Below are 22,861 nucleotides of genomic sequence, written 5' to 3' on the forward strand. Positions count from 1 at the left end.
GTTTCGGTTAATACAATTATAGCATGGTATATAAACATTTATCATAAACACAAAGATATTATAATAACCACTTTATAATTGCCTCTTGGGCATATCTCCAACAGGTTGACCTCCGCCGCGTCTCCCGCCTTCTCTCCATCGCCGCCACCACGTACAAGAGCTAGCGGAACAATACAGGAAGAGATGACTGGATGAGTGCCACTGCGACTATTCAGACGGGTAGAGTGTAAACTGCTTTGCTAATGGTTGTGGTGCTATATAGTGTAGTTTTTACTATAATGCCATTGTGAACACTAATCTCGCTGCCATATGGACTCACCTACCAGCAGGCCCACACGGGTGAGGTTTTTAGCAGAAACATGCATTTCGTTAAGAGGGCTTGTGCTTATGAGAGATGCTTAGATCGGTCCTTAGATCGGTAAAACTCTTTTGGGCTTGTGCTTAGGCATAGTTCTTTCGGGCTTGTGCTTATGAGAGATGCTTAGAGCTTATGGCATGTACGATGGGTTGTGTAAAGACATGTGGGATCTATGTTGGAAAATATAATTGAGTATGACTTAGGAGAGTGGTTTTTGTGGAGCTGCTTGAAATGAACAAATTGTAGGGAAAGAATCCTTTCCCGGATTCCCCTACATGAAGACCATAGGGAAGAAATAGTAGGGGCCCTGCTGCACTTGCTCAGCCTCCCCCGCAAAAAATCTGACATGTGGGCTCTACGTTGTTAAAATATAGTGGAGGTACTGTACATTGTTAAGGTTATATGATCGAGCCTGCTGGACTTGCTCTCGCATGTGAAATGGGAGACATGCCTCGCCTTTTTGGGTGATTTTGACCAGTGGGCCTCCAACCTGCCTCGCTGCAACCATCCGCTAGTACTGTAAGAAATTTGACCGCAGAAGAAAGTTTCTCCACCGGTGTCAGCTCACTCCTATCTACAGTACGCACTAGTCATCTGCGCCGCGCACCTCTATATTTAACTTATTTTGATGCCAGTTGCCACTGTCAGCTAATAGATCGAACGACGCATCCGCTCGAGGGGATAAAAGAGAGAAGGATCTCTTCATTAATTGTTGTTGTCGGTTCTGATCCGAGCAGACTGCAGTAGTAGATACGTACGCGCCTCCTCGGTCTATCGTAGCACGCCATTGAGCTGTAGTACCATCAATTAATTTGCATGGCCAGGCTTCTGTGTTGTCTTTTCAAAACAATGCCATGCCAGTCGGACAAAATATATTTGTTTGCGCGAGGGACATGAAGGAGAGATACAGGGAAGCACCATGCTCGACATTGTTGTCTTATCTTGTAGGACAACTTAATATAATTCACTTAATTATGCCAAACATTCCAATAGTTAGTTCATTATTTATGTCTTTCTCTTTCGTTATTTTTTAAGTTCGAACAATTACCGAATGTTGGCCACGTCTCGTAAACATGATAAATAATTTAAACGAACGCTCTCAATTCTATAAAAAAATTAAACTTGTCTAGATTTGTTACCATAGATGTTGTCAACACAAACCGAAAGTCTGAACTGATGGAAAGGGCTAGACCATCCACTTACACTTCAACATCTCCCTCAAGTGTGACGGGCGATAAGTCAACACGTGGAAAGACTCAGAGGTATAGCTCAAGAGGCATGTTCTCAAATCTAGATGTATCTTTATACAAAATATTATCTAAATACATCAATTACTGATAAATCTTAGGCATCAATTTATAAACAGAGCTACATGCTTCGAGGGGAAATATTGGAAGAAAGGTTTGTCCCTCGCACTGACGTTGGATAAGCTATATTGGGAGCACTAGCTTTGTTAAGAGGTTTATGTTATGAAACATATTTTACTACTATTCTAGTACATCCGGTTCCAATGAAAATGATGCTTGTATTTTTATAAAAGTCAAACTAACATAAAGATTTTCCATTTTTTATAAAAATTTACTATTTACAGTCCACACATTTAGATATATTTACTATCCAGAGTCAGCACATGAATTTAACTTCCCAAAAAAAGTGAACGGAGTACTGTCGACGTGGCTCGGAAAGCTCCTCCTAGATGAAGTTGTAAATTCATATTTCTTACATAGTTAATAAAACCAATGTCGCTTGCCATTGGCCCACTATACGTAAATATAACATTGTGAGAAAATTAATGGTTGAAAAAGCATAATTATAATTCATTCAATCCAATAACAAATATACCCAAGGAATATAGGTCCTATGGCTCCATGCCAACAAGAAATAAAACAATCAGATACATGTCTATTAATAATCTATAAAAAATATTTTCTATTATTTGTATTTCGTACAAAAGTTTGCATGTTAGAAGTAAAAAAAAAATCTAGCCCGTGCAGGTGCATGGTTAATGACTAGTTGAACTAACCTTTATTTCAAACGGAGATAGCTCGTGTATTTTTTTTCCAGCCCAACAGATACGTAGCTCATGTCTTATTGATAGGTAGCGTTTAGTTTTTTCTTTCGTTTACTGTACAACAGATTGTGGCGCATATGTTCGTGGGAACATTTTGATATATTGTGCGTTTTTTTTCGAGTTCGTATGCAACCAGAAATCCAGTTTGATGATTTTCCCACGCAATTTTGCAAAAAAAGTCAAAATTCATGTTTGTTAAATTTCAGTGGTGCTAGATGACATAATATATGGGAATCTCGATAAGTCATGCTTGCACCCTGCATACAAGTATGCAAATAGCACTACCAAAGCAATTTATCATGAAAACACCCAAAAAAGAGTTTATACGGAATATTTTGCTATCTGTTATAGGTATCACTATCGCAGATATCATGAACAAAATTACTGGAGGAAAATGAAAAACCCTCTAAGCTGAGGATATCTACGAAGTTACCGTTAAGGATAGCAACCCAATCAACTGTTTCATTTACCGCAAACTTGTACCTAGTGCTGGCTCACTACAAGTTTCCAACTCATTAGAGGACCCATTATGTACATTCAGCACAAAAAATCTGCTTTACTAGACATCCATAAAAATACCTCTCCTCTAAAATCTCCAAAGATAATCACTAATTATAAAACAACATCATGTAATATTGAGTATTGAGAGCTACAAAACAAGCTTGCAGAGGCATAGCACCAAGGCCCCACCAAAATTGTAAGTACATTTTGTATGTAGAGGTTTGGAACTAAAGATAAACCTAAGGTTAGTTTTGCATTAGAAGACTATTTCAGTGTTGTATGGATATAAATTGGCAGTCAAAGTAGTTTGTAAGCCCATATGGTAACAAGGGACCAGAATCAATATTAAGAAGCCCAAATTGCTACAGGTAGATATGGATATGCAAATGGAAAGCATTATACCCTTAACAAGTTCCCACGTGAGAAAAGCTCTGGTCTCCTCATTGGAAGAGTAACAAGTTCGTCCAGTGTCTTCTTGACATCCTCGAGAGCACCAATATCTTCAAATTTAACTCCAATTTCATGGGGGGGTACAACTGCTGAAATGAAATTGCGCTCAAATTCATCTTTTGCCAACATCTGCAGCAAAACACTCACTGAGGTTGGACATCATCACAACATAACGAACTTGTTAAATAAGAGCTAACTAACTAACTCTATGAAACAACCATAACTTAAGAGTACCTTCATGTTTTCAGAGAGCTTCTTAGGTGAAGCCTCCTGCTCCCTTAGCCTCCTGATTGCTAGCTCCAGACTTCAAATAAGGTAAGATATTAACAGTTATGTCTAGCCAAAGATACAATTGAATGGCCAGACCAATGAGGAAATACCTCTCGCGGGGAATAACTAGCTTGTCGCCCTTAATGGAAGGATGAGTTGCTGACGACAAGTAGTGACTTCTAGCCCATCCAATGACCTTCTCTGCTCCTACATCCACAATACAAATTTACAAATGCATGTAGTTAGCAAACTGTTCTACTCCAACTTAAGGCACTTTTAAGTTCGTTTGTAGCGTGACAAAAGGTACAACATCATACAGTCATGCGTCCACAAACAGCTGAAACAATAAACAACAAATACGAGTATATCCCAAGGATACATCTCCCACTGACCGAGATGAGGAACGGGTATTGCTGCTTGCTGGCCGTGAATTTCTTATCAGATCTGGCAGCTGTGACATTTGCGCAAGTGATCAACAACATGAGGACTGAAGAATGAGGAAAGGGTCTACTTGGCCCGATTGGCATTTGGACTGCGAGGTGATTTTTGGTTATCACCAATGTGTAAACAAGGTGGCGTGTCATGCAGCAGATCCTGTGCCATCGTGTACCGATAATGTTGGGCCTCCAACCATGGCGACCACAGACAACAGTGATTGAAGAGGGTGAGGAGCATCCAGCGTAAAACCTAATGGGTTTGGATCTGGAGTTCAAAGAAAGAACAAAGGAGGGAGAAATACATGGAGAAGTTGACGCCTGTCGACTAACCCATGTCGCTGCCTAGATCCGAAGGTTCTTAGCTACTTACTCCTTCTGTTCCAAATTAATTGACTCTTTACTCCCTCCAGAGTCAATTAATTTGGAACAGAAAGAATATATTAAAGACTGAAACCAACAAGGGCAAAACCACTCCACACCAGGAGCAACCTAGACCACTTCAATAAACTTTAAGGTCGACATTGTTTGATATGATCCATCAGCACATTAGCCACACTGGCAATCATGATTTTAGGGAAAAAGCACATGCATCATAATATGGATCCAGTTAGCAGGCTTACTTTGTTTTGTCAGAATAATGCCATCTAACTTCACATGCAGCAGATTTTCACATGATAGCTCATGCTCTTCAAGCACCTGCATTTACCGGCCATGACTTACAGGTAAGCACTTGGGGAAGCGCCATTAAGTCATTTCCCATATGAGGGCTGAATAATGGAAATGAATAGCAATTGATTAAAATTGTCCAACCGGGCATGCCCTGGTGAATTCGAATGTAGAATTTTCGTGGGAACATTTTGATATATTGTGCGTTTTTTTTCGAGTTCGTATGCAACCAGAAATCCAGTTTGATGATTTTCCCACGCAATTTTGCAAAAAAAGTCAAAATTCATGTTTGTTAAATTTCAGTGGTGCTAGATGACATAATATATGGGAATCTCGAAGGATTTTATTTTTTGAAATTTCTATCTATTTTTTTAATTTTGTACAAAGGTAAAAAAGGCGATCCACGGGGGGGGGGTGGAGTTGCGTGGGGAGAAAAAATCCTGAATTCTGTGGCGCATATTGTTGGTGCGCCACATAAGTTAATAATTCTGTGGCGCACATGCCAGCATGCGCCACAGAATTTTGAACTTCTGTGGCGCACATGCCACCATGCGCCACAGAATTCTCTTCGCCCATGTGCAGTGTTGGACCCCGCGTGGGCCCATGGAATTTCTGTGGCGCATCCAGCCACATGCGCCACAGAAAGTCGACATTCTGTGGCGCACCAGTCCATCCATGCGCCACAGAATGTGGACTTTCTGTGGCGCATATTTTTGGTGCGCCACAGAAATAATTTTTGTGGAGCATATTTTTTAGGTGCGCCACAGATGTCATTTCTACCTATAATGGTTTTCCTACTAGTGTAGGCCTTACGAGAGATGAATCACCTACTCCAGGCTTTGTATATAACTTTTTTTTCCTAAAGGGCCTGTTTAATTTATTTGTCTCAACCTATTGTGCTCTTTTTACATTTGGCATGAAGTATATCACATCAGAAAACATGAGTACGCAGAAGTTTTCATTCGATTTTCCCCTAAAAAAAGAAGATCCCACTTAAGGAAAACATAGAGTGAAATATGTAACTACAATGATCTTTCCGAACTGCGGAACTGTCACATTAGCCCCATCGGCTATTCTCTTATTTATTTTCTGAGCATGCACAAGCCCATCGCCTCTTTGGGTACAAAGAATCTCGTATTTACTTTCTGAGCATGCACAAGTCCATCTCTTTCGGTACAAAGAATTAATGAATAATGTTGAGGGGTAAAAGAATAAACATGCAGACTACAATAAAAAATTGGGGGGGGGGGGGGGGGCAAAATCTACAAGCCTTGTATCCATCGTATCTTTGTGGTCAACTTATAAGTCTTCAAATGGGCCGCTGGCCATGGAGTGCTCATTGACAAAATTCTGAATCTTCTGTAGGGCCTGATTTGCAGCAGGACGTTACATCAGAGGAAAATTAGTCTAAGGGGTGCATTAGAGAAAGAATGGAATGTCAGCTCCACAAGAAAATATGTATCATACCTCAATCGCAATATCAGTTGGGGTTAGCTGAGAGACATCTCCATGGCCCTGTTTAGCTGCAATCTCTGCACAGATAAATGGAGACACTTATTTTCTGCTGAATCAGAAATTCGCTCAGGCACAAATAAATGGTGACCCTGTTTATCTAAGAACCTAACATACCTTCAAGTGAAACCCTTACATCGGCATTAGCATAAGCATCTCCTCTTTGCTCCGCAAGAAGGCTAAGTTTCGCAAAAGCCTGTGGCACAGACAAAAGCACTGAGTCATGCATTTTAACTAGTTGAAACAGGGAGAAAGACAAACATCTACAACCAATATACATGTAGAGGGTTTAAAAAATTGCATGGATGTTTACTGCAATTCTTTGTTGTGTCTCATTTAGTGTTTGCACACAAACACAAGAGGGATGTCATATTTTGCGGTCGTAAAGTGGGCCAGTGACAAGATATGTTGTAAGCATGCTAAAACACCCAAAACAGAGATCGGCGTGTTCAAACAACTTGGTTTCAAAGAATGGGAGCACCTACCGCTGTATATGGATCAGCAGATGGCTGATCTAGAAGGGGGCGAGAAGCTGTCCCGACTTGCGCAATTCGTTTCGCAAGCGCATCCAAAGGTACATCCAACATGATAGAGAGACCTTTCTTCATGTAACTCCTGAATAAAAATAAATAAAAATTGACGGAGATCAGAACTATTATTCATCCAAAGGAGAATACAGGATAACAACAAAAAAAAAAGGAATGGTGGCGAGATTAGAGTAATTCCAATACCAGTTAACTGGCCGAATAACAGCACCGCCTCCAGTAGCAACAACTAACCGCTGCATTGAGGACAGATCTCTCAAGACGCTACTCTGTACGACAAAGAGGGAACATAAACTAGAAGATGTTAGTTCCATAAGTCTTTTATAATTCTCTGTGCTACGGCAACACACAATCCATAACAAAACTGGACACCGAGCATTACCTCATTATCTCTAAAAAATGCTTCACTGTGAACCTTGAAAATTTGAGCAACAGAAGGCATGCCAACTGCCTGTTCGACCAAACTATCACTGTCAAAGTATGAATAACCCAACACTTCGGCTAATATCTTGCCCACCGTACTCTTTCCAGAGCCCATCATTCCTGCATTAAGAACAGCATACTCTTATTAATTTAAGATACAAAGAAGAAATTCTCTGGTCTTTACTTCTTGGTAAGAGTAAAAAGGATAGGTGAGGGTACTAACCAACTAGGTAAATACACCGCCCGTTCAATTCGAACAGAACCTGTTCTGCTTTCCTCTGCAATTACAACACAGGTATGTCAGAAGCGACGCCCGAAAAGAAAACAGTTGGCTCTATTCATATAAATGGAATTCAGTATAAGATGTAGACCTTTAGCAAGAGGGCTTCATCAACTGAGTTATGCAAGCTCTGCTGACCTGTAGTACAGGAAGGCCACAAAGAAAAATCAGTATGACTATCTTCTAATAAGGAAAGAATAGCAAGTAGTGCTGCCTCCGTCGCATAACCAATTCAGCGACGAGCTCTATCGCGCTTGATTTAAGTTCCATCGTCATCATCGAATACGGACGGGGTAAGTGTTCTCTGTCCCTCCCCCACCACCACAAGCGTGCCAATTTGACCGAGCAAAGCGATCACCTACCTACCCCCAACTACCTTGCTGTGTTCAGTCCACGGGCAGCAACGTTTATCGACAGCAGAGGAGAGCGTCCCTTCTCCCAACACAATTTTGCCAGGAATCAACCGATGGATTTCCGCCGATGGTCAGAGCAACAACAAACTACCTATCCCATGATCGCACGATCTTTCCCAACCCCAATAGTCTCGTGAATTCAACCGAAAAGGCCGGACAGCAATAGAACGATATACTGGAAGAAATCACGTACCTCTGGATGTCTTGACGCAGCAGAGCGGGGCGACGGGCATGGCCCCGCGAGCCCGCAGCGCCGCCCCTCCGGCGGGTCCTCCGATTCGCAGGCTCCCCGCCCGAGGCCGCCTATCCCCGCCGACGCCGAGAGCCCCGTTCCGGTGCCCGGCTCCGACGATCCCGACCGCCCGCGACTGCATCGCGAGCCCCGCCTCCATTGCCATCCCCGGTCGCGAGGCTGCGTTGCGCAGGACGGGATCCTCGTACGTAGCAGGTGGGTAGGTAGGTAGCCGTAGCGTGCGCGCGTGCGAGGTCGCAGGGCGGAGCTGGTGGCGGCGAGTGGTGGTCGCGGCCCGTCCCGGTCCTAAATAGCCTCTGCGACGGTAGGTTGGTCCAACTCGGACAGGACCGAGTGGCGGGTCGCTGCGTCGATCTGAATATATGTCAAGTTACCGTTTCACCCCTCGTGGCCTCAAACCAATTCTTGCACGTGGAAGGTGAGATGCAGAAGAAAAAAAATTCAGATATTGAGATGCAGGATCGTGGAAATGCGGTGCGTTCTGAGTTCAGCACGCCTGGCAGTGGCAGCTCTTTTTTTACAAATTCGATACTTCTTAGAAGTTCACCCTAAAATGTTTTTCTACAAGTTTAATTATTCACCCTTTTCCTTTGCCTCCCCGAGCCTTCGTGACACGGCAAGAATACAGATTCAAAAATATGGTACCACCATGTCTTTGGAGTTTGGAGTATGTTTCTTCGCGAAAAAACTGAGGATGCTCACTGAACAACCGCATCATTACAGAGAATCCCCAATCAAAAATTAAGAAAAATTAAATTATTTGGACTCACCACCCTCTTCCAACAGCACAATTCGATGGTACATCGCTGCTACCACTCCGTCGTTGGAGCTAGCCTGACATTGTTGCCTACAGAAAGGAAGTCATCAAGACTATAGTTCATAGGACCTCTTGTCACGGAGAAGAACATGCCGATGGGGCAGCCCACTGGCGGATCTTAGTGGACGACAAAAGGGGCCATCCCCCCCCCCCCAACTAAAAAAAGAATTGCACAATACTACTTAGTATTTATATTTACCATACAAAACAGAAAATATTTTAATCTGCCTCCCTCAGCTTTCATCTAATGTCTTTTTGTCCTACAATTATGGTCAAGGTCCGCCACTAGGGCCGCCATCAAAGTGATGCCACCACAAAATCCTAACCTATCTACACGTCGGAGACAAAGCTTGCGGGAAAGGGGGAACCAACGGGGTTGCTGACGGAGGAGAGGGCGGGGAACATGTTGCATCCCTTTTCGGCGGCCCGATGGGAGAGGGGGGAATGTGCCTTCAGATAGTAATAGGGGGGAATACGCGCATGTTTTCCTCGGCACATGCTTGCAAGCAAAAGAATACTAGTTGCAAATATACAGGCACATCCATATAAACAGAAGAGGAGTGGCCACATGACAAGAGGTGAACAAGAGACAAAATTAGTATGTTCTACTTTGACGTAAGGTACATATAGCTAGGGATTTAAGCATCGTGGATGCTCTACATAGAACAAACCGGTCAGCAAAATTGCTCCCTCCGTGCCTTTTTGGACCTCTCTTCTTTTGCTCTACTCTACGGCAAGGCTTAGTTTCCTAAACCCTATGATCTAAGGGTGAAGATTTGCAAGCATGTACTGTGTGGGGTGTGTCTGGAACTGATATCTGCAACTACCAGATCTCATTGTTCGCAACGAGTAGCTATTGTGGTCTTCGAAAAGTCTCATATGTGGCGACTTAATTGGAAAGAGTGTTTGCATCTGTCACTTTTCCTTACTGTGTGTTCAGTGTATTCTTAACCTCTGGCAACTGATGAGGAAGCTTTAGGAAGAAGATGGCCAATATGATTTTCGATGTAATTTTATTGTTTATTGGTCGTTTTGTGTCTTGTTGTCCATCACTTGTACTGCTGGTTTCCTTAAGGTATATCAGATATGAGATTCTTATGGTGGTATCGGGCTACTGGCTACTCCCTTATAATAAAGTTGCCTCCTAACCTCTTTGTTGACTCAATGATTTTTTCGCCATCAAACAACCAGTCAAATATGATCATTCTGTTTTAACGTCTGCTTGGAAGAACAATATTTTCTTTGTCCCAAAATGTAAGACGTCCTTAAATTTCGCTGGTCAGCAACGAATAACTTAGACTATGATTTTTTTTTCTTATAATATGTCCACAAATTTTTATAATAACATATATGAAATGAAAGAAATTTGCAAGACAAATGCAACCATGTAATTTATACATTCTCAATCCATGTAATTTTAGTATATATTAGTGGTCAAAGTTGTGCATGCAAAAACATGTGAAAAAAGTGTGCCTTCCATTTTGGGACTGAGAGAGTATCTCTTTGTAATTTTGGTATATTTATAAGTCAGTTTACTCCTCTATGGGATGGACATCTGAAGCGTTGGTTCTGTTGTGGATGGCGATTATCTTTACAGATAAATGGTGAATATTGTTTATCGCCACGTAGGAATGGTTGGTATCGCATTCACCAACAATTTCGTGGGTCATCCTGCTGCTACTTGAACTTGCAGCTGGTGCCTCTTTTCATCTTCTGTGGTTGAAGATAGGCAGTCTCTTCCAAGGTTTGCCTGCATCATTTCCCAGCCATGCCGCATACAAAGTTACAAACACAGATACACAGAGTTTGTATTCCCATCGTCCCAGCAGAGCTCTGCTCCTTTGCTGGTTGAGTCTAGAAACAAAAGAAAACAAGGCTAAAGCGTCCACACGGTACGGTGCGGGATTAATTCACGTGCTTGGCAGTTCGGGACCAAACTATGAACATGCTCACTGACACAACAGGAAAGTACATGCATCCGTCATAAAAGAAAGTACAGAATGATCCGTAAAAACTCTTTACCCAAAATTAAAACACATTGCAGGGGCTACACTTGGTCGTTAAAGACTCGAACCACAAATGGAAAAAAATGTACTAGTGGTATAGAACAGAACCGAAACAGTAAGCATATCAAGGCGGTCAAGCAACAGCAACAGAACACATTGGTTCACTCCAACAGGTAATTGTGCAGAGAACATTATTCAATCATGGAAAACAGTCACGAAGAAACAACAGAACACGTAGTTTATTTTAAGATGGTACACTGTCAGTTGTTCTGGTCAAAAAATTTGGAGCTATTTACAGTTTGATCAAGCATCAGCCAGGATGCGGCAACGGTACAACAGGAGAAATGGTTAACACTGTCTATTAACCAGGCTCGGGAAACATAGGTGTTTCTCTGTTAATGCAGGGACAAATCAATGCTCAAATGGACTCTAGGTAAGTACTAAGAAATGGAGAGAGGGCAAGATTGGCCGCTGCAGTCAAAAAGGCGGTCATCAAAGCTGAGACACGAAAGCTCTACCACTGACTTAATTCTGTATGGCTAAATAAGAGCACAATGGGCCAATGGTACTACAGATGATACTCACTACAGGAACAAGTTAGCTGCCAAACCCAAAAGGTGATTTACTCCTGCTGCCACCTTCGCCGTACTGCTCGTTCCATTTTCTTAGCTCGTTCATGCTTGTGGCATCAAAAGAAACAGATGGGCTCACCTGTACAGGTGATGCAAACAATGAAATATGAAACATGATATCCATTGGAATGCACAGAACAGTCAACAAACAGTAGGGTTCTAATACCTTGGCTTTTGCTTGGATAAAGTCATCCAACTTTAAGGACCTCAAAGAAGTTTTTGTACTGCCCACAGCCCCCTAAGAAAAGGTGGCAACCATGTGAGCAAACATGCAGGAGAATCCACGATGAATAAACTTGCAACAATCAATACGAAAAGCAAGAAAATTACACCTTATTTTCTTCTTCTAGTAGTTCATGAACTGGCCTGTATGCTGCGGCTATGCATAGGTTCTGCAGAAAAATGCACCAAACGAGTTTATACAAAGTACACATGAGTAACATAAGTGGACATCAGGTAAATTAGGAGAAGAATAGAACTACTGATGACGACTTAAGTATGGTACCTTCAAGTCACTTCCAGAGTAACCTTCTGTTGCGTTGGCTAGTTCGTCAAATCCAAATTCAGATTCTAGGTTTTCTTTGGCAAGTAAAATCTTAAGAATTTTCATTCGGTTCTGCGCATCTGGAAGGTCGACGTATATCCTATGAATCATGTTGCAGATCATCACATTGTTAAGGCACCAAGCCAAAGTAATACATTGCCAGGCACAAGCACATAAATGCAGATTTTACCTCCTGGGCAAACGCCGTATTACTGCATCATCTAGATCAAATGGACGGTTCGTTGCACCAAGAATAAGTATCCTTTGATTCTCTTTGGACCGTAGACCATCCCAAGCTGCCATAAACTCATTGCGCATCCTTCTCGTTGCTTCATGCTCCATTGCACCACCTCTTGCACCAAGTAGGCTGTCAACCTACCATTAGCAAAACAAAATTACATGAGAATCAGGAGATTCATGTGACCTGTTGAAATGATAAGGACACCGTCCTGAATATAACTAACCTACTTCAGTTTGTTTGATCAAATCAAAACTCACCTCATCCACAAATATGATGACAGGAGCTAGCCGACTCGCAAAGGAGAAAAGGGCTTTGGTGAGCTTCTCAGCATCTCCAAACCACTGTTGACAGAGAGCAGATATTGGTTACTGAATTGAGTTGTGAAATGTCGTGTACATTCCAGGAAGAGAATTCACACACAAGATGAACTTCTATACACGTCTTCATAATTTCATGTAAAGCAACAGGTACGCACACAACTAGCAGGGAGGGACTTTAGATGAAAGCAGTGCTGAAATTGATCTACGAGCTAATAGAGGTTTGATTATCACTAGTATAGCATAAATGGAAGGATGGAAGAGTAGTGTGATCTAAGAAATCATACATGATCATTACCAAAGTATTTGTTTAATGTTCAGCCTATCAGTCTGCAACTACAAGCAATGGTAAATTTGATACAGGAGGGAGATAACCATGCAAAAGCGTCTGTGAATTGGAAAACATAAAATGGCGCAGGATATTTTAGGGTCAAACAGAAAAAGGGATTTTTCAGATAATATAGAAGTGAATAAGTGATTCATAATTTTCATTCCAATCAGTTGTCACAATAATACAACTCCTACACTCCAAAGTCGAGTACATCTACCTTTGATGTGAGACTAGAACCAGTGATGCTGATAAAATTTGCTCCAGCTTCTGTCGCAAGTGCCTTTGCCAAAAGTGTTTTTCCTGTTCCAGGAGGTCCAAAAAGCAGTATTCCTTTGCAAGGCTGAACAAAGGTCCACAGAGACACTTCATGTCAAAAATACAACAATGAAATAAAGCTATGCATACAAAAGTACATCTAAGAAAGCCAAAAGTTTTAGACTTTGCATCAGAGATATTTCTTCTTTTATAGGAGTGCCATAAAAATGTAACAGTGTTTCTTCTTGGACTTAGCACTTCGATTTATGAAGTTGAGTCAAATGATATCACATCACCATTTCTCGCTCTTTAATGATTTAATTAAGCTCAATAAGTCATGCTTGCACCCTGCATACAAGTATGCAAATAGCACTACCAAAGCAATTTATCATGAAAACACCCAAAAAAGAGTTTATACGGAATATTTTGCTATCTGTTATAGGTATCACTATCGCAGATATCATGAACAAAATTACTGGAGGAAAATGAAAAACCCTCTAAGCTGAGGATATCTACGAAGTTACCGTTAAGGATAGCAACCCAATCAACTGTTTCATTTACCGCAAACTTAGTGCTGGCTCACTACAAGTTTCCAACTCATTAGAGGACCCATTATGTACATTCAGCACAAAAAATCTGCTTTACTAGACATCCATAAAAATACCTCTCCTCTAAAATCTCCAAAGATAATCACTAATTATAAAACAACATCATGTAATATTGAGTATTGAGAGCTACAAAACAAGCTTGCAGAGGCATAGCACCAAGGCCCCACCAAAATTGTAAGTACATTTTATATGTAGAGGTTTGGAACTAAAGATAAACCTAAGGTTAGTTTTGCAATAGAAGACTATTTCAGTGTTGTATGGATATAAATTGGCAGTCAAAGTAGTTTGTAAGCCCATATGGTAACAAGGGACCAGAATCAATATTAAGAAGCCCAAATTGCTACAGGTAGATATGGATATGCAAATGGAAAGCATTATACCCTTAACAAGTTCCCACGTGAGAAAAGCTCTGGTCTCCTCATTGGAAGAGTAACAAGTTCGTCCAGTGTCTTCTTGACATCCTCGAGAGCACCAATATCTTCAAATTTAACTCCAATTTCATGGGGGGGTACAACTGCTGAAATGAAATTGCGCTCAAATTCATCTTTTGCCAACATCTGCAGCAAAACACTCACTGAGGTTGGACATCATCACAACATAACGAACTTGTTAAATAAGAGCTAACTAACTAACTCTATGAAACAACCATAACTTAAGAGTACCTTCATGTTTTCAGAGAGCTTCTTAGGTGAAGCCTCCTGCTCCCTTAGCCTCCTGATTGCTAGCTCCAGACTTCAAATAAGGTAAGATATTAACAGTTATGTCTAGCCAAAGATATAATTGAATGGCCAGACCAATGAGGAAATACCTCTCGCGGGGAATAACTAGCTTGTCGCCCTTAATGGAAGGATGAGTTGCTGACGACAAGTAGTGACTTCTAGCCCATCCAATGACCTTCTCTGCTCCTACATCCACAATACAAATTTACAAATGCATGCAGTTAGCAAACTGTTCTACTCCAACTTAAGGCACTTTTAAGTTCGTTTGTAGCGTGACAAAAGGTACAACATCATACAGTCATGCGTCCACAAACAGCTGAAACAATAAACAACAAATACGAGTATATCCCAAGGATACATCTCCCACTGACCGAGATGAGGAACGGGTATTGCTGCTTGCTGGCCGTGAATTTCTTATCAGATCTGGCAGCTGTGACATTTGCGCAAGTGATCAACAACATGAGGACTGAAGAATGAGGAAAGGGTCTACTTGGCCCGATTGGCATTTGGACTGCGAGGTGATTTTTGGTTATCACCAATGTGTAAACAAGGTGGCGTGTCATGCAGCAGATCCTGTGCCATCGTGTACCGATAATGTTGGGCCTCCAACCATGGCGACCACAGACAACAGTGATTGAAGAGGGTGAGGAGCATCCAGCGTAAAACCTAATGGGTTTGGATCTGGAGTTCAAAGAAAGAACAAAGGAGGGAGAAATACATGGAGAAGTTGACGCCTGTCGACTAACCCATGTCGCTGCCTAGATCCGAAGGTTCTTAGCTACTTACTCCTTCTGTTCCAAATTAATTGACTCTTTACTCCCTCCAGAGTCAATTAATTTGGAACAGAAAGAGTATATTAAAGACTGAAACCAACAAGGGCAAAACCACTCCACACCAGGAGCAACCTAGACCACTTCAATAAACTTTAAGGTCGACATTGTTTGATATGATCCATCAGCACATTAGCCACACTGGCAATCATGATTTTAGGGAAAAAGCAAATGCATCATAATATGGATCCAGTTAGCAGGCTTACTTTGTTTTGTCAGAATAATGCCATCTAACTTCACATGCAGCAGATTTTCACATGATAGCTCATGCTCTTCAAGCACCTGCATTTACCGGCCATGACTTACAGGTAAGCACTTGGGGAAGCGCCATTAAGTCATTTCCCATATGAGGGCTGAATAATGGAAATGAATAGGAATTGATTAAAATTACTGACTAAGCAAATAGCTCTTCCAATACCTTGTGTACTTCAACAAGGTTATGCCTTGAAATGATTATTTTTTTGTCCTCCTCAATCTGGTTATTGAAAACTCTCAGTTGCTCATCATCCTGAACATAAAAGAAAGTATTACACAGCTATAAAGACAACAGCATTAAACAAGCTAGAGGGGCTTGCAGATAGTAAGCTTTTATGCACTGACGGTGACTAGTGAAACACTAGGATTAACATACCAGTGGCCAAAAAAAGGATTAACATACCACTACTTCCAGGAACAAAGTACAAAAAATGATGTAAACCTTTTTATACCTTTGGAAGAGGAACAAAAAATTTGTTTCCGAAGAGCTTTGCTATGCCATTAGACTTTGAAGGCTTCCGCCCTTTTAACCCCCCTACCAGCCTCCTCAAGGATGATGTCTGAAAAAAAATAGAAATTTCAAATTACTACGAATTTCACCTGTTGCTATGGCCAAAAATGAAACCAACTCTCCAAGACATTGTTCCAAAGAAAGTAGCTCAAAGCAGCAGTTCAAATTTACAAGCAGACCAATGTAAAACCCACTTTTGTTTTCTATCTACTTTGTTATTGGGACAATGCTAAGGTACAGTATATTTGCGAGGAGGCTATGGAAAATTATTGATGCTTTTGGAGGCTGCATTTACATTGCTGTGGCTTCATCAAAGAATTTCCACTATGCTAGTTTTTCACATACTAACTCCTAAACTCTTCTAACAGTTGTAACGGAAACATTATACTAGATTTGATCATTATTCTCTGCAATCCAGTATAGCTTAGCACAGGGACAGCTACCTGCCACCAGGCAGTCTTTGCCAGAGCTGACCGGTGTTGGGCACCTGTTAAGGCCAGACAAACAGGATCAACTAAGACAAACATCGTTTGGACTGAGCCAGGCCTTGCTTGCCAGCAGGCTTACAATGTTGGACTTACTAATCTACTGGCAAAGATATTTAAGAAAATATGGGATTGTTTGAATTTTCTTCCAAAAGAAAATGATATAAGGTCAAGAAGGCTAGCATACCAAGCTGTCTTGCTGCTAATTTATCCAGCTATGTCAAAGATCCCTTGACTTATGCTGATAATGTGAGGACGAGCACATTGAACACAGCTCATGGGAATATTTCATAGGTTAGGTTAAGCAATATATATATGTCCTGTCAGTGCTAATAGTTTCTTTTCCCATCCAGAGTCACCAGTGTTGCTAGCACGTAAGAAATAAGGGAATGAGGGCATAAAAGGGCAAGAAAAAAAATAGTACGACATGTTTGGAGGTCTCTCGTAGATGCAACAGCTAAAGAAACTTTGTGGCATGCTGTGCCATAACTAATACCTAGGTAAGCACAAAAGACAACTACAAAGCTAAACGGGATAATAAAGAATTGAAGATGCTTTCATAATCAGTTGTAATGGAGTAACACCACAAAACAAACATATATGCTTCAATAGATTAGCATGAAATTACCAGTGGAGACAGGCGAGAAAGATTGTGAAACACCAGCGCCCTCTGTATTTATCCGTAACAAAAGTAAGAATCAGAAAATATCTACATATGAATGGAAGCATAAGCGAGTGAGACTAGATGAGTTTCTATCGCTTACCGGATCTTTATCCTTGGGTGCTGCCTCGAGTATGTTCTGCCCACATATCAACACTAAAGGTCCATTAAGCTGATCAAACATTTCCTCTACTTTTTCGATAAACTCTCTGCGATTTGATCTTGGAACTGCCCTAGAAAGCCACTGTGAACTGTCCGGAAAGTAAACAATGGCTGGTTGAAGAGATGGCAGTGCCTATTTTTTTTAAGCAAAGAAAACCCAAAAGAGGTAAGTTTACAGAGCAGAACAGATAGAACACGGAATGTACATAACATAGACTGGTGGTCAAAGTTACACAAACTTATGGATGCAGGGAGAAAGAGAAAAATGTTCCGCACAAAACATATTGTGTGACAATTTACCTCACAAAAGGCTTCGATCGCGATATGCCAATCTTCCGCCTGAGTATCATGGTCATGCGCAATATCTTGAGCTAAAAGCACAAACAAGACCATTGTTAAAATTGCAGGATATTCAAACTGGATGAAGCTATGGACGCTTCGAATGGAATACATACTGTCAACCCAGTAAACCGATGATTTAGCATCTTCCTCTTCGGCGTCTTCGTTAGCTTTATCTTTTGTACTATCAGCCAGTTTCTCGTCAGGAGGGTCAAATATAACAGCCACTTGATCGCCATTTATCTCATATATCTCTCCACGCTGTCCATTTGATAAAGTTCTGCAATTTAACAGTTGGGAGAATGTTGAGTTATAAAACAATACACAAGAGTACTTTAAGAATGTCAAGATATAAGCTATTCAGCTTGTAATATCAAGAACATGAAACATGAAACCAAATCATTCATCAGAAACAATGTCAATGTGGACTACCAAGATGGAAGGAAGCACATTGTGTCCAGTGTCTACAACTACAAGCAAAAAAATCAGCCTAAACATGTATATATACCATTTATTTTAAGCATAGCAAGCAAAGATTTCAGCAGAACTTACAAATGTTTCATAATATGCTTGAGACCGGCACTTGGTTTCAATTCAAGATATTCATTGCCATATTACAGTTATTTTAATGAGAAACTTTAAATATTAAACATACTCGTAAAGATAACATCTGTCCAGTTATCCCAAGGCGTTAAAAGCTGAAACGCAAACAAAACATGGAACAAGGCATGCAGTCAAAGCCACCTATCTGAGACAAGATATATCCACCCACCTGCCGCTAATAAAGGTATAGGCATCTGCTGCTCCCTCTTGAGTAGGAATTTTCCCCAGAATGATCCTGTATGAAGTGCATCATGGTTAGATGAGCTCAATTAGTACGCCGGTCCATAGCCCTGTTAGATGAGAGGGAATGAACTCTACAAACATGTGCAATATGCCCTCCAAATTCCTAGCTCCAATCTCACCAGCATTACTGAGCATGCATGCAGAGAGAACTAACAATGCACGCATGCACATGCAGTCATGCACAAGAGCTCAAAAGAATAAACATGGAAACCATGCATACACCTGGACCAGCAAGTACCCATGTGGCCAGTCCTACACATCCACATAAAGGCCCACCCATCTTCCGTCATGTGCTTGCTCCACAAGTGTGTCTATATGCATAGGCACACGTCTCACACAATTGTAGCCCATGCATGAATTTCAGTTCGAATTTCTTTGGATTACTCAGGTCTGATGAATTATGAATAATTAATACTCATGCTTATTAACAATTTCCAGAAACAAACTCTCATTTATTTCAATACAATCAACAACACGAATAGAACAACATGTAAACCTGGGAGAAACTCATGACATCATATAACACATAACACTACAACAGACATGTCAGCGCTCTGCACAGATACATCAAATCAAATTAGGTACCAAAACATGAGTTTAAACAATTGAAAGGTTGTTAATGCAAAGGGAGAAAATCAAGAAAAAAGTGGCTAAACCAAAAAAAAAAATTAGGAGCAGCACTCCCAACAAGTACCTGTTATCTGCTTCAACAAGCACTGACGCTCCAACATACTTGACCCTGTCACCTGAAACAATGATAAAGGAAGTCGGTGCGGTCTTCATACAGAGTTTGGTACATATTAAAATGGTCCAGCCTGAATTTCACATTCACTAATAGTTATGCTATGAAACTTATGCCAGTGGCATTACATTAATCTCATACAATATCTGTAGTGCTGAACTGCTGATCCAATACAAAAAGACAAAATTTTGAAGTTCGGAAGAAAGTTGGTGGTGTAGAGTAGTTGATCATTTATGTGTTTTGTGGTGAAGTGATGCTTCAGTTCACCTCAGAAAAAACAACAGTACAATGCAACTGGCTATGTGCATAGTTGACGATCTGAGAAATAACTATTTATCTAACATGCAGAATGTTGAACACATTAGTAAGCAGAATGAGATAATTCAAGGTGAAGGGGTTGAGTATTATCAGATGGTGATGTGATTAACAAGCAAATACACCTGAGTTAATACACATAACATGACATATTAACCTACAGCAGAGCTTAGCCTGTACTATCACAAGGAATACAAGAAGTAGCTACTCACCAGTATAAGATCAAGTATCAGGGTCATGATTAATTATGATATCTAATGTGCAGTCAATATTGGAGAAAACAACACTCAAAAACAAAAAAAAACTTAGTCATGTACCCTTTTGGAGAGGTCTTTTCTCTTCTTCAGGGGACTCAGTGGTGGATTCTGCTGCTGAAGAATTTTCTTGCTCACCAACAACTCTCTAAGACGAGATGTTAAGGGATAAGTTGTAAGCCATAGAGAAGCAAACAAACAGAAAGGGGGAAATAGGGTCCAAAACTAATTAGCATGCTAGTAGAAAAGATACAACACCATTGCATGAGACTTACACTTATTAGATGCCAATATTTATATCAGAAGTTTACTACGAGACACTAATATAAACTTAACCTTGTGCCCCCAATTTTTAAAATAGGTGGATATATACAAAGTAGAGGTACAGCCCTCGGTGTTGAAATATAATAATAAGAGCAGGATAGTAAGAATTATCAACTGTCATTTTTTAATATACTATATGGTTTGGTAGCTTAACAGAAACAAACACCTTGGCAAATTCCTCAATCCTGCGCGGAACTAACTTCTTGAGTTCTTCCAATGATCTGCTAGCTTCATCGTCGTCACTTTCACCAGAATCTTCATCTTCCGCTTCTGATCCTGAGCCTTCATCTTCTGACTCCGCCTGGCCATCCTCTTCCTCAGTCTCTGAGCAATCTTCACCATTATCCTACGAGGAGGCGAGCCATCAGGTTTGCAAAGCAAAACTGGAGGACTATGCTTTTAAAACTGGAGGAGATTGTCTTACAAATGGAGCCAGAACACTGCTGTCCAGCACCAACAATGGCACGCGTAACTCATGGGCGATCGCTCTCACCAATCTCTCCCGGTAAAGCTCAGTCCCTGCAGTAGAAACAAAATCTAATCATCCAAAACCAGCAGAAAGGCACACATTGAGGAAACGTTGCCGTTTTTCGTGTATACAGCACCTGGCAAGCTCTGGAGCAGTATCCTCCCGCCGGATGACTGCAGCCGCGAGCCGTACTCCGAAGTGGCGTCCTTGTTCCGCAGGTGCGACGCCACGCACTCGGTCAGCAGCTGCCTCGCGTTGTTACTTGCAACCGGAAAACAGGGACGGCGAAATGGAGCTGGGTTAGTCACGTTGGGATTTGGGAAGGGAAAGCGATGATGGTGTGTGTCGGTCATGGTGGTGCTTACTCGACGTAGTAGGGGAAGTTGGTCCAGGTGAGGCTGCTCTTGTGCCAGGGCACGACGCGGCGCAGGAACTCGTTGCGGAAGCGCTGGCGCTTGGTGAGGAAGGGCGACTCCCGCCGCTTGCAGCCGGTGAGGAACCGCTCGCCGCTCAGCCACTCCTGCTGGTCCTTCTCCCCGAGTCGCGCGTGGTCCTGCTGGTTGCCGCCGCTACCCGCCGCCGCAGTCTCCGCGCTTCCCACGCCCTCCTCCTTGGAGCTGTAGAACCGGAGAAGCCGCCCCCGCTCGCTGAAGGGCTGGTGCGGCGCACCCAGCCTCCGTACCCCGCCGGCGGCCGAGGGGGTGGCGAGGGAGATGGGCGGAGGGCGCAGGAGGCAGCGCAGCCGCATCGCCCGATGCATCGCGGGCCGCGTCGGGCGAAGCGGCGAGGGGTTCGCGAGCAGGCTAGGCCCCGGCTTCAAGCATGCGGCAACAGGGTGGTGAGTTCGAGGGCGTGCCGTCAGCGGCGGCGCAATGGCTGAGAGGGGTGTTGCGGCGGCAGCGGCGGCGCACGGCGGCTGCCTGCACGGACCGGCTTCGTTGCGGCTTTGGGTCGGGGAGCTCCGCGTCGCTGCTTCGGAGGGCTGGGCCGTAATCCGGGCTTCGGTTTGGGCCTTAGCTAAGGAAACATGCCCTTGTTGTTGTTTTGTTGCAAAAAGAAGGATTGAAACATGCCCCCAGTTTTCCATAAAAAAAAAAGATGCTCCGAGTTTTTTCCTCAAAAAAAAATAGAACGGGGAACTATGCTTCGGATGTTCGGAGGGGGGTTTGGCCCTTAGCGCCATCAGGCACTGCCCCCCCCCCCGGCGGCTGCCTCCCTCTCCCCCGAGGCACTGGGCCCCCGGGCGGCCGCCCACGTCCCGTCCTTCGGTCGCTTCTGATAGTGACACGACCGTTGGAGGGACAACCCGTAAAGTAGCTCATGTTGGAACACTGGTTGACTATATAAAGCTACGTTTTCATTGTATTCGTTCGAAGATGGTGACATAAAGATTTGCAAACTACACATAGGTCTGGATGTGGCAGCTCCGTTGACTAAACCCCTCCCTAAGCAAAACATGACCTACACCAGAATGCCATGGGTGTCAGATACATTACCATGTAATCTAGATTATTGACTCTAGTGTGGGAGACTGTTGGAGATATACCCAAGAGGCAATAATAAAGTGGTTATTATTATATCATTGTGTTTATGATAAATGTTTGCATCACATGTTATAATTGTATTAACCGGAAACATTAATACTTGTGTGTTTTGTAAACATAAAAGAGTTCCTAGTAAGCCTCTTGTTAAACTAGCTTATTGATTAATAGATGATTATGGTTTCCTGCTCATGAACATTGTATGTTGTTAATAACAAGATCATATCATTAGGAGCATGGTGGGATGGACACACACCCATAGTAAGCATAGCATAAGATCAAGTCATTAAGTTCGTCTTGCTACAAGCTTTCGATACATAGTAACCTAATCCTTCGACCATGAGATCGTGTTAATCACTTACACCGGATGGATGCTTTGATGATATCAAACGCCACTTCGTAAATGAGTGGTTATAAAGGTGGCATTAAGTATTTTGAAAGTATAAGTTGAAGCACATGGATCAAGAGTGGGATTTGT

The 22,861-nt window shown here is 42.1% G+C and overlaps 3 protein-coding genes across 4 annotated transcripts; all 3 read right to left on the minus strand.

Annotated features, from left to right (window-relative positions):
• Window positions 1–3,311: 3,311 nt before the first annotated feature.
• On the minus strand, window positions 3,312–4,789 carry LOC124708480. The gene is made up of 4 exons (XM_047240170.1): window positions 4,708–4,789; window positions 3,761–3,857; window positions 3,615–3,684; window positions 3,312–3,509 (listed from the first exon to the last, which is right to left on the minus strand). Exons 1-4 carry the CDS (start codon window positions 4,787–4,789, stop codon window positions 3,327–3,329), a joined length of 432 nt encoding a protein of 143 aa, XP_047096126.1. The 3' UTR covers window positions 3,312–3,326.
• A 1,220-nt stretch (window positions 4,790–6,009) lies between these two features.
• On the minus strand, window positions 6,010–8,324 carry LOC124673786 (shikimate kinase 2, chloroplastic-like). Its single transcript, XM_047209829.1, has 9 exons — window positions 8,120–8,324; window positions 7,605–7,651; window positions 7,457–7,511; window positions 7,193–7,353; window positions 6,997–7,079; window positions 6,751–6,880; window positions 6,383–6,461; window positions 6,221–6,285; window positions 6,010–6,121 (listed from the first exon to the last, which is right to left on the minus strand). The coding sequence occupies exons 1-9, from the start codon at window positions 8,322–8,324 to the stop codon at window positions 6,053–6,055; spliced, it is 894 nt and encodes a 297-aa protein (XP_047065785.1). The 3' UTR covers window positions 6,010–6,052.
• Window positions 8,325–11,405: 3,081 nt separating this feature from the next.
• LOC124685396 lies at window positions 11,406–21,602 on the minus strand. 2 transcript variants are annotated; one of them, XM_047219737.1, is made up of 24 exons: window positions 21,208–21,602; window positions 20,979–21,103; window positions 20,798–20,892; window positions 20,540–20,719; window positions 20,113–20,197; window positions 19,433–19,484; window positions 18,665–18,730; window positions 18,009–18,172; window positions 17,854–17,924; window positions 17,495–17,686; window positions 17,359–17,400; window positions 16,187–16,294; window positions 15,898–15,987; window positions 15,686–15,761; window positions 14,739–14,835; window positions 14,593–14,662; window positions 14,311–14,487; window positions 13,285–13,407; window positions 12,677–12,760; window positions 12,369–12,553; window positions 12,140–12,278; window positions 11,967–12,026; window positions 11,801–11,872; window positions 11,407–11,713 (listed from the first exon to the last, which is right to left on the minus strand). In XM_047219737.1, exons 1-24 carry the CDS (start codon window positions 21,600–21,602, stop codon window positions 11,600–11,602), a joined length of 2,862 nt encoding a protein of 953 aa, XP_047075693.1. In that variant the 3' UTR covers window positions 11,407–11,599. The 2 variants fall into 2 exon arrangements, with proteins under 2 accessions (XP_047075692.1, XP_047075693.1); XM_047219736.1 differs by having other exon boundaries at window positions 11,406–11,713; window positions 17,854–18,172.
• Window positions 21,603–22,861: the final 1,259 nt, after the last annotated feature.

The sequence above is a fragment of the Lolium rigidum genome, chromosome 1, assembly GCF_022539505.1.
Source record: "Lolium rigidum isolate FL_2022 chromosome 1, APGP_CSIRO_Lrig_0.1, whole genome shotgun sequence".
Classification (NCBI taxonomy): domain Eukaryota; kingdom Viridiplantae; phylum Streptophyta; class Magnoliopsida; order Poales; family Poaceae; genus Lolium; species Lolium rigidum.

Excerpts from the sequence above, each read along its gene's own strand:
- LOC124685396 (XM_047219736.1), bottom strand. The coding sequence starts at position 21,602 with ATGCATCGGGCGATGCGGCTGCGCTGCCTCCTGCGCCCTCCGCCCATC. Across the intron at positions 17,401-17,494 it reads CACCCAAGGATAAAGATCCG|AGGGCGCTGGTGTTTCACAA; the intron begins GTAAGCGATAGA and ends GGATAAATACAG. Across the intron at positions 12,761-13,284 it reads GTTCTAGTCTCACATCAAAG|TGGTTTGGAGATGCTGAGAA; the intron begins GTAGATGTACTC and ends CTCTGTCAACAG.
- LOC124673786 (XM_047209829.1), bottom strand. The coding sequence starts at position 8,324 with ATGGCAATGGAGGCGGGGCTCGCGATGCAGTCGCGGGCGGTCGGGATC. Across the intron at positions 7,354-7,456 it reads GCGGTGTATTTACCTAGTTG|GAATGATGGGCTCTGGAAAG; the intron begins GTTAGTACCCTC and ends TTCTTAATGCAG. Across the intron at positions 6,286-6,382 it reads TGTAAGGGTTTCACTTGAAG|AGATTGCAGCTAAACAGGGC; the intron begins GTATGTTAGGTT and ends TTATCTGTGCAG.
- LOC124708480 (XM_047240170.1), bottom strand. The coding sequence starts at position 4,789 with ATGCAGGTGCTTGAAGAGCATGAGCTATCATGTGAAAATCTGCTGCAT. Across the intron at positions 3,685-3,760 it reads CTAGTTATTCCCCGCGAGAG|TCTGGAGCTAGCAATCAGGA; the intron begins GTATTTCCTCAT and ends CCTTATTTGAAG. Across the intron at positions 3,510-3,614 it reads AGCTCTCTGAAAACATGAAG|ATGTTGGCAAAAGATGAATT; the intron begins GTACTCTTAAGT and ends GTTTTGCTGCAG.